This window comes from Trachymyrmex septentrionalis, unplaced genomic scaffold, assembly GCF_001594115.1.
Source record: "Trachymyrmex septentrionalis isolate Tsep2-gDNA-1 unplaced genomic scaffold, Tsep1.0 scaffold51, whole genome shotgun sequence".
Classification (NCBI taxonomy): Eukaryota; Metazoa; Arthropoda; class Insecta; order Hymenoptera; family Formicidae; genus Trachymyrmex; species Trachymyrmex septentrionalis.
This window is the reverse complement of record NW_017305683.1, coordinates 4,227,648-4,238,321: the sequence shown is the minus strand read 5'-3', so window position 1 is coordinate 4,238,321 and position 10,674 is coordinate 4,227,648. Positions and strand designations below refer to the sequence as shown.

The following is a 10,674-nucleotide window of genomic DNA, read 5'->3' as shown; positions in this document are numbered from 1 at the left end:
TACGTATATGTGTATATATATATATATATATAATATATATAAAAGACATCATCTTCTACAGTGATGGAGACAAATTGAATTCTTACGTATCCACAGGTTTCTGTAGTAATGCTGTGTCCTGTAGTTGACTCGTTGGGTGCAGTTAAATTATTGCTTTGTTTGATGGAAATTAATTTGATATCGATACCCAGTGTATGAGCTGCTACTTGCGCGATCTATATAGTGTACAAGAATTATTTTAAATAAATTGGCAGAAATACAATGTACATATTCAATTGAATTTTTCTCCAGTTTCATAAATCAATATGATAATTAATCTGTATTCAAAGTATAGAAAATATGTATACAGAATAAAAAGTGATAAATATCTAGAGATCTCGTGTATCAAAGTTCCTGATTCTAATTTTTTTTAAATAGAAACTCGATTTCTATTTACTTGTCACTTTCCACATAAAGCAAGGTCTATCCCATACCCTTCCTCTTGCTTAGAGGCGTTCGATTTTTCACACGAAACTAAATTCACTTCACATCGCCCCCTGCTTAAAGACTACAATTTTCCATGCGAAGCGAGATCCACCTTACATTCCCCCTGCCTAGGAGAGGTTAAATTTATTCGTTAATAATTTTTTAACGAACAACACAGAGTGACAGAGTGACAGAGTGGATCATGCTTAGCAAGGAAAGTCAGATCCTCTTAAGCAAGAAGGAGAGATGAACTTCGCTTTCGTGGAAAGTTATATCGAGTTACAATTTAAATTATACATTTAAATACATATTTATATTGTCAACTTTATTTGTAAATAATTTTTGAGCGAATAACGTGCGGGCTAAAATCTTCTGAAGGTCAAAGTTAAGATTATCAGAGTTGGATTAGTTATTGTCAATATTTACCTTTTTTATTGGTTTATTGATAAAAAGAATGAAAAAAACTTGCTTAGATGGACCGTAGCATTTTTCATACCTTAGTATTTATGCCTTGATCGATCTCAATTCCGCTATGCGTCACGCATACCGAACCGTCCCGAGCGCAAACTGATACCATCGCATCGAATTGTCCTTCATACGTTATCAAATACTTCATTGGTACGATGGCAATTCCCTTTTTCTTCCAGCGATTTTGTATGTTGAAGTCATTAATGGATTTTTTGTTCTCGTGATAATTGGCCTGTTTCGACAGATCCCTTATCATGGTTTCTAATACGGATCTATCCACATTATTCATATTTGCCAATCTGACTTCAATCGGATCCTGGTCCGTTACTTTCGTAATGTAGTCCATTATATTCTCGATCATAGCTACTCCTTCCGTAAGTCCTGGTGCCCGACAAAACGTGTTTGATGGTAAATTGGATTGCACGTCGTGTCCATTGAACGTCCAAGTATCGGTTAAATAGCAGCTTCTAACGATAAAAAATTAATTGTGAGTATACTTAATTAAAAACGGAAGATTAATCACGATAGAGTGTTTTTAAATTTGATTTAATTAATTGAAAATTATTTTATCACAGTTAATTAAAACAAATTTGTTTATTAACGTATATATTGTTTATTAGTATTATAATATTTTTTCATTTTTTTGAATATATTTCAAAATTCTGTTCCAAATAACATAAAAATGGTTTAATTTATTATAATATTTCTTTTTAAAAATGTGTTACTCAATTTTAAAATATTGTGCACAGGAAATCGAATGAACTTGGATTTAATATTATAGTATTCTCTCTGTAATAATGATGTATCGTTATAATTGCATATATTTTTCCTTATGCTACATCTTATTCTCAAATAGCACACAGCGCTTACAAAGAGTTAACAAAGCGCTAAAAAAGCGCATATAATCGCTTTTTTTAACGCTTTGCAAGCGCTGCTGTGCTACTTGGGTTATTATGCATCTTATTATATATTATTTCGATACCTTAGCATGCAGGAAATTATCATTTCAGATTGTTGTTCGTTGAAACTGGAACCGCAGACGCTCCAGAATGTTGTGTTGAGATACTGTATGACGCCGTCATCGTTTATTCCGACTTCAAAATCTTGACTCGTAGAACATCTCTTGCCTATCGATTGCATATTGCTCTCCATTGTCATGACGAATCGCGCTGGACGATTTAGTTTATGACATACCAATGCACAAGCACACGAAATTTGCGCGTTGCGTGAAATTTTCGACCCGTACGAACCGCCAACTCGTCTCACATGCACATTGATGCTAGAAACATTAAATTCATACAATTGGTACTAATTTTATTTTACAAAATACATTTCTGCAATCTATGATTTACTTATTATTGCTTATTTAATTTATTTTATTTTATTACAAAGTAAGAATTTCTAATTTTAATTAGAAATAATTAGTTCCCATTTTACATTAAATCTATAATTTAAATTTTTACTTAAAGTAATTATTTTTTCTTTGCCTTTTTCCTTTTTTATTAAAAAAAAAAATTTTCCCGATTTTATCATGTGATTGATATTAATATATTATATAATAATACAAGTATTATTGAAATATACATCGCAATAGCTCAATGCTTTTGTGAGGAAAAGACTGTCATGTATAATGATATAATTCGTTAATTTGTTAAAATATATAAAACATACTCTGTAATATGTTTAAAAATTACATAATTTATATTGGAAATATTATAATTATTTGGTATTACAATATTAGCATTTTTATCCTGAATTGTATAAATATATCCGTAAATATATTTGATTGAAAATTTAATAACAGTACTGTATTATACATTTTTTTATATAAATATACACATTCTTTTAATGTGTAATGTATCACAATCATAATGATAATATCATACATTACATTTGAGTTTTTGAATTTATATATATCTATAATGTCGCTTAAGAAAAATGTGTACAGTTTATTTAAAAATTATTATATAAATCTATAAATTTAACTTCTAATTGTAACTTTTTTACTGTTTTAAATTGTTCGATTACAGTAAAGAGGAATAATTTTATTTTTAACTTTACTTAAGTGTGTGAAAACATACATCTTTAATATTGGATCTTAAGAATATTCCACCATAACTCTAATGATCTTAATTGCTATTACAGTATAAATTATATTATTACAATTGGACTAATTACTTAGACTGAATTACCTATTATTCTGAACATTAAGACAATTTCCGATTGATACTTGAATGAGATCCCTCCATTGTGACGATGGATAAACGTCCATACCACCCTCCACGGGAACGCATACGCAGGATTGAGTCTCTATGGAATAGTGATACTGGCTACCGCATCGAAAGGAGCCCTTTATTACACGTTGAGTATTGTTTCCTGTAAATAAAATGCAATCTTTCTATTCAATATATTATTTTTTTTATTTCCCGACTTCTATCTCGACTTTCGATTCTCTGCAGAGATTTGAAAGAATATTGAACGCTATTCGCGACTCAATTTATAAAATACATAAAATAAAATACACAATCAAAATAAAAATTATTCACATATTTATTAACTAACATAACCCGAATGTGTACAGAAAGTTTAAATGAAATATATTATTTGATATGATTTTCACTAATACGTCCTAAAATATACACTTGAATGTTTTAACCAAAATTTTAACCAAAATATAAATTCAAGTTTTGAAATATTTTGCATATTTATGTTTCTAAATATTGTATAAATAAAAAAAATTAATTTTTATTTACTTTTAAGTGATCTAATTGTTTCCATTAAAATTGTTCCATTTTGTAACATAATTATTTTGTTAATTAATTTGTTAAATTAGTGGATAAATTTAATTTGGTATTGGTACAATTACTTCTTAAATAATTATAAATTATTTATGCGATAAGAATAAATATATTATATTAATGTTTTATTATTTGCATAATAATATTAATTCCCAATAATATGTATTCTTTGATCTTATGTTCAAAGAATTGAACAATCTAACCTTAGACTAATAATTACATTTGTAAAAAATAATAGACAGTTACGATCTGTTGATTGTATAAAACATTATGTATGTTCCTACTGAAGATCAAACTGCTGGTATGTTAATTAAACTTTTAACGCGAGAGGGGTTGGTAAAGTTATTGTCATAAATTGCGTTTTTAAATTTTCTTTTTTTTTTAGTTTATATTAAGTTGCTAAATTTATATAAATTGCAAGAAGTGTCATTAAGAATTATGTTACTGTAGGAGTTTATGAATGGCGCAATTGGCCACTTCTGCCTTATTTCCAATATGTAGTCGGAATCCTCTTTGGATTTGTCAGCGAGCTCGTGTGTGCAAGCTCAAAGTTTAATTATTGTTGTATAAACAGCAAGAATAGCAGAAATTAATTTATCAGATAGAACACAAATAAGATTAAGGTAACATTAAGTTGAAGTAATTTTAAGAAAAATATACTATTCTATATACTTTTGATGATTTTGAATTTTTGCACTTTTAAAAAAAATGTTTAGTTAAAGAATTTTTTAACGTCTTAAAAAGATTTTTTACTTAAAAAAATTAAATTCAATTCTTCAACTAAAAAGTCATATAAAAATCATTATGCTAAGATTTGTTAAAAATTCATAAAAGTATATTTAATGACATTATGATTTTCTCTAAAATATTTACGATTTATGTTATCTTGATCTTATTATGATTTTTGTATTCCAGATTAAAACTACGCGAATAAAAAGAAATATATTTATTTTCTTCCTAATTTTCAATTTCTTGTGATTAAAATAACTTTTAAAGAATAACAACAAAAATTTTTAAAGCTTCAGACCTTGACAACATACGTAAAGATTAAGGTTCTTAGCGATTTAACCTTTCTTAAATTGAATAATTATCATTTCTAATAATTAGTATCAGTACTAGTTTGCAAGGTTGCAAATGAGTAACTTATTTCATTTTTCTCAAAACTTGAGTCATATATTTATAGCCATTTTCTTCAAAAAATTGTTATCAAAAGAAAAACAATTTAGTTAAATATTGTTAAATTTATATCGTTCTTTATTAGATTTTACCTTTTTTTTGTGCTAAAATATTGACGCTTTGCATGATTCTAAAATCGTCCTGTGCATCAAGAGCATCCTTAATTCTTATCGCCGATTTCGTTTTTTGTTCGTATATAATTTTTACCAATTTTGCAGCTTCATTCGCCAGATTATGCGTCTTTGCGACGACTACGCCGACTGGTTGACCAGCATACAAAACTTCCTTTTCGGCGAACAGCAATTCATCCTGTGGCAAGGACTTAAACTTGCTGGCGGCAGAAATACATAGATTTTTTCCTGGTATGTCTTTGGCGATGAAAAATCCTATAAAACCCTTCAATTTAGCAGCCTCAATCGGATCTATCCTAATAATCTGGCCAGAACTGATATTTGTGACAACGAAAGCGCAAAACACTTCTCTAGGAAAGGGAGGCAGATCATCGCAATATTGGGCTTCACCTGATGTTTGCTCAAGAGATTCTAACTTTGGCATAGGTTTAGTCACTGGCCACATATCTTCATGCGTATTAAAGTCTTGCTTACCTAGGAAGATTGTATTCTTTTTGTATGCACAATTTCGGATAACCAGTCGAAATACACATTACGAATTTTTTTTATACATAAATTAATCTAAAACGATCATGTTCCTCTATTCCAATAATACATAGAGAGAAAGATTCATTTGGACTCGAAACTCCTATTTACGTTTATTTTATTGAAGCAATTTAATTTTAAATAAAACTATTCCGTTTAATGCCAAAAATTTAGCTTGAATATCAATTACATTTCTTAATTTAAAGACTCGATTTGATTGGACTATCTCAATGATGACATTTATTAAATTTAAAGAAATTTTTCTCCCAATGTATCAAAATTATCTACACCATTAAAAAGATTATTAAATAAAAATAGGAAAGTCTTGTTCTTCCAAAAAACAAATCAAAATATCTATAAGTAAAGTGTCTATATGAATCTTCGTGATTGTTGATTTAATAATGGTTTAATAAATATTATAATATTTAAAATATATTTATAATGAAATAAAATATTTTTTCTAGTTCAGGTAATTCGTACATGACCATACCGAAGATATCTCAAATCGCAATTACTTCGTTCGTAACTACATTCTAATTATTTGTTTATTATCATTATGTGAATTATATATCTTATCGCCTATAAAAATATTATTTACATGAATCACGATAGATTTATATAAATATTTATAATGGATAAGTATCTTCGAAAACGTTCTGGATACATTATGTGTACCTGAAGAAAGACGTCGCTCTAATAAAGTGCCTCCGCTACGATAAAAAGCTTTTATGTTCTCCGGTTTTATGCTTAGCAAAAACTTGTAAAATAATCCTTCGGCAAGAATCTTGCGAAATTCCGGCGAGTAATCCGGTAGCACATGATCAGGTTGCAGCTCGGCATGCAATATATCCAAAGCATTCAAAAGCGTTGAAGATAGATTCTTGATAATAGATTTACCCACCAAAAATTCCTCTGTCGTTTTTGCGTGCAGAAATTGCTTATTGATGCCACCGATGATGATGTTAGGCAACTCCAACACCTTTTCACAGAATATTGTAAATGTAAAAAAAAAATAAAACTTGAAGAAAATTAAAACATACGTGAGTAATTAATGATAAAATGATATAAACAATTCGTAATGATTCCATTACCGTGCCGTCACCGTCGAGTTTGAAGAGGAAGCCAGCGTTGACGTGAGCTTTAGCGTTCTGGGTTCTAGGCATGATCTTGTAGAATCTACATATGTGCTGGTTAGTTAGCTTTGGTAGCACAATGCTATAAATGATTTTATGGTGCATATCGAGCTTCAGAAATTCCCACAGATAGAAACTTTTCTTCTGGGAAGGACTTTCCAGGATGTGTACTTGAGTACTGACAGTTTCTAATATCAAATACAAATCGGATGGGAACTCATTGTGCTCATTTTTTATCATTAAGTTACCAGCAATAGTGCCAATATTTCGCACGGAATCGTTTGCAATCATTTCTACATACTCGGCCAATTGCCTTAGATATTCAAATCCAATTTCAGTTGAATATTTTTTAAATGCCTGCCGCGCCATGGTAAGGGTTAGATTTCCTCCTAGGACTAAAATAGAGTCAGTTTTTTCAATGTTACGCAAATTTGGAATATTGTTTATATCAATGTAGATATCTTTCTTGCTCGTAGGATAAACACCTGCAAAAAAATAAATTTCCATAGTATTATATAAATATCAAAGCTTACTTTTTATACTTATTGTTAGTTTAATCTAATTATAACAATTAATATTAAATGTGATACATTGTAAAATAATTGAAATTATTGAAGCTTTTTTATTTTCAGAATTTTGATAAATTTTATTGTTATAAGAGATTATTATTATTAAGAATAGTTTTTGAGAATTATTAACAAAATTGTATTTTTCAATATAGAACATTTGATTATTCAAATATAATTAAAAAAAACATAAAATCTGTATATATGTATATTCTTTAATTAAATGACAGAAATATAATATTTTATAATTTTGTTAGAAATTTGCCTGTCATATAATAATATTATTTTTATGAAAAAGTATTTATTCGAAAAAAAAAAAAATCATGTGAGTTCAGTATCAATATTGCTTTGTAATGCATATGTATATGCTAATAGTATTATTCAGATACTTGAAACAAATTATATACGTTTATCCAAGTTGATAAAAAATATGAATAATAATCATTGTTAACATTTCATATAAAAGATGCTACACTAATTATGCATGTAGTAAATTGAGTTCCCGTCAATTGAGTTTGTTTTTACATGTGTTGTAGCTTAGAAGAATAAAAATATTATATACATATGGCTCAAATAACAATGATTATGCTATTGTGTATCAAAGGTGGTTTGCATAGCAAATTTTGCATTTTTGATATCATAGATCAAAAACTATCCATTATTGAACCTCGTGTATCGGACATTTTCTGTTTATCACATTATAGGCTACAACATATAATAAAACCAACTAATTTCACCAGGACACAATTTTTTATATAATTAGTACCAGCAAGAAATTCTTTGTTTTACAGGATATCTCAGAACCGCCAAATATTTTGTGATACAGATGAAAATTACCAATTTTTGTCTCTTGTTTTTCTGTAAAGTTGATAGTACTTAATAAAAAACTATTCAATTTTAATTTAGCAATTTTTAGTAATTAATATCTTGTTAACTATTGTAAAAATTGCAAAGTGGTAAAGGACTTTTCGATTCTATTTAGTCTTCTCTATCAGTACACGAAATATTCAGCGGTCATTCTGGGACACCTTGTATGGATTGATTAGTGTCTGTATCATCTAATAAAGAAACACTACCGTGCGCAGTATTTCCTCCGTATAATATATATGTGGCTCTTGGGTTGTTTTCAAATATATTAAATAAATCCTCGACAGTGAGAACTTTGTAGAAGTATCCGCGGTCCTTTAACTTTATGCTCAACATTGTGTTTCTATCAGAAGATTGTTTGTCGCAACTACTTATACGTAGCATTCCGTATTTCTGGCAAGATTTGATTTTGTATAACTCCTACGAAATATGTTTTATTATATTTAAAACAGGATGAAATTAATATAAAAAGATATCATAATAACGGGTATATGATACCTTATTTCTATAAACAAAATCAAATTGTTCTTCTGAGAATAAAATTGAAAGTGTAATTTTAAAATAAAAATTAAATTTTTGAAATAAAAAAAGAAATTTTTCACAAAGCACCTCAATGTCATGAATCTCTTTCACCATTGATGGAGGTGCATCGGTGCCATATGTTTTGAACGCATCCAAAATTGCACGATATCCGGTGCATCGACAAATGTTGCCACCAAATGAATTTTCAATTTCCTGCATAGACAGATGTGAATCCTGAAGGATGCTGCGAAATATACACAACAATGCATTAATGCAAAGTTTTAGCTATACAAACTTTCAATTATATCTATTTAAATGATATTTTCCCTTGAACTGAACATAGCAATATTCTACGATTTTATATATGATTTTTGATTTATTTGTTTATTATTGGACATTTATAATTATAGATATTTATTTATTAATGTATGTTTTAAGGGTACTTTTTTTTGTATGCGACTTTGTTTCAACATCTAACAATTTCGAAAAGATTTTATCATGAAAAAAGGAAATGTAATATGTATAAAATATAATAATATTTCTTTAACATTAAAAATTAATTAACGATCTTATTATTATTAATTAGCAATTTTAATAATTCGTACCTGTACATATTCATTACCATGCCAGGAGAGCAATAGCCACATTGCGAACCATTTTTTGTAGCAAGCAAAGTTTGTATCGAATGATAACCGTTTCTTTTGTTTCCTAGACCTTCAGTCGTTAGAATATGCCATCTGCGATATTACATAGTATGAAATATTAGCTAATATTTACATATACTCGGCATACTTAGAAATTAAACAATTGGTATAAGAAATGAAATTGGCAAATATAAATGTGAAAAAAAGAGATTTTAATATTTCGATGAAAATTTCTTGTGTCGAAGATGATAGTTTTGTGCGCGCGCGTAACGTCATTAAACAAATCCTTTTACTTCTTTAGAAAATTAATTAAGCTCGATTGTTCTTTTCAATACACATACCCGTCGCAGATCAGTATTGGTACAAGACAGGAATTCACGGCTATTGTTTTGCCTTTGGATGTTACACTTACGATACAGGCACCGCAATCACCCTCGTGACACATCGCTTTTGTGCCTCGAAGACCCACATATTCGCGGATATATACAAGAAGAGACGTGTTATTGAGTACACTATCATCGGATACTGAAAGCGATTTTATAATTATAAAATTGTCTCACAAAATTCTCATTTAATATACATATTATTATCATTTACTTCTAAGGGATCATTTATATTTGTCGTAACCGTGTATGCTGTAATTGTATCAATGAACTAATTATAGCCAAGCATTTCCCTTATAAAATCGAACGAGAGGAGTATTGTGAATTTGTGATTAGTCAATTCTTACAAATTGCGGCATATGGCATATGGTTACGACCAGTATAAATGATACTTAAAGCTCAGAATCATAGTTAAAATTCCATAATCAAATTTTATAATATCTGTATAATGCTTTTTGTGGGATAAATCTTGAACTGAATATGATGAATTTTGTTACTTTATAGTAAATAATGTGTTATAGCTTCTGATTAGATTTTTAAAATATTTTTGAATCTCTGAAATTTTTTTATGTCTTATTCTATATGTTACTCCGCTTTTTAATAATATAATAAAAAATTTTATTTCCTTAATTACATATTTCATACAAAGAATACATACCTGAATATTGTATTCTATTAATTGTAAATTGGACTGTGTTATTGTCGGCACTAAACATATTAGATTGGGTAACATTTTAATTTTAGCTTTAATAAAAAAAGTATGATTATAGTATTTCATGAGAATATTTTCTGACTCGTTTTATATTAAGCTTTAAAAATATAATTAAAAAAAGATGGTATAAAAATTTTTGTCATAAAATAAAACATTTTGAATCCCTTAGATATTATTAACCCAATTTTATTTTGACTGTTTATCACACCTATATTGCAATAGCTTTTACATCCACTAAGTTCGAAGACTTACACTCTTGCAGGTTCCATTTTCACTTGTCAGTC

At 28.4% G+C, this 10,674-nt stretch overlaps 1 protein-coding gene across 1 annotated transcript in view; it reads right to left on the bottom strand.

The window, feature by feature from the left end:
- The window catches only part of LOC108751646 (xanthine dehydrogenase 1-like), a 12,060-nt gene extending 1,666 nt beyond the window's left edge, over positions 1–10,394 (bottom strand). The window contains exons 1-12 of the mRNA XM_018491931.1: positions 10,337–10,394; positions 9,637–9,820; positions 9,257–9,388; positions 8,739–8,895; positions 8,339–8,549; positions 6,655–7,181; positions 6,239–6,542; positions 5,000–5,512; positions 3,126–3,309; positions 1,916–2,212; positions 962–1,400; positions 87–215 (exon numbers count right to left, since the gene is read on the bottom strand). Of these exons, the coding sequence (XP_018347433.1) occupies positions 87–215; positions 962–1,400; positions 1,916–2,212; positions 3,126–3,309; positions 5,000–5,512; positions 6,239–6,542; positions 6,655–7,181; positions 8,339–8,549; positions 8,739–8,895; positions 9,257–9,388; positions 9,637–9,820; positions 10,337–10,394 (3,135 nt within the window). The remainder of the gene's footprint in view (positions 1–86; positions 216–961; positions 1,401–1,915; positions 2,213–3,125; positions 3,310–4,999; positions 5,513–6,238; positions 6,543–6,654; positions 7,182–8,338; positions 8,550–8,738; positions 8,896–9,256; positions 9,389–9,636; positions 9,821–10,336) is intronic.
- Between the last annotated feature and the right edge of the window lie 280 nt (positions 10,395–10,674).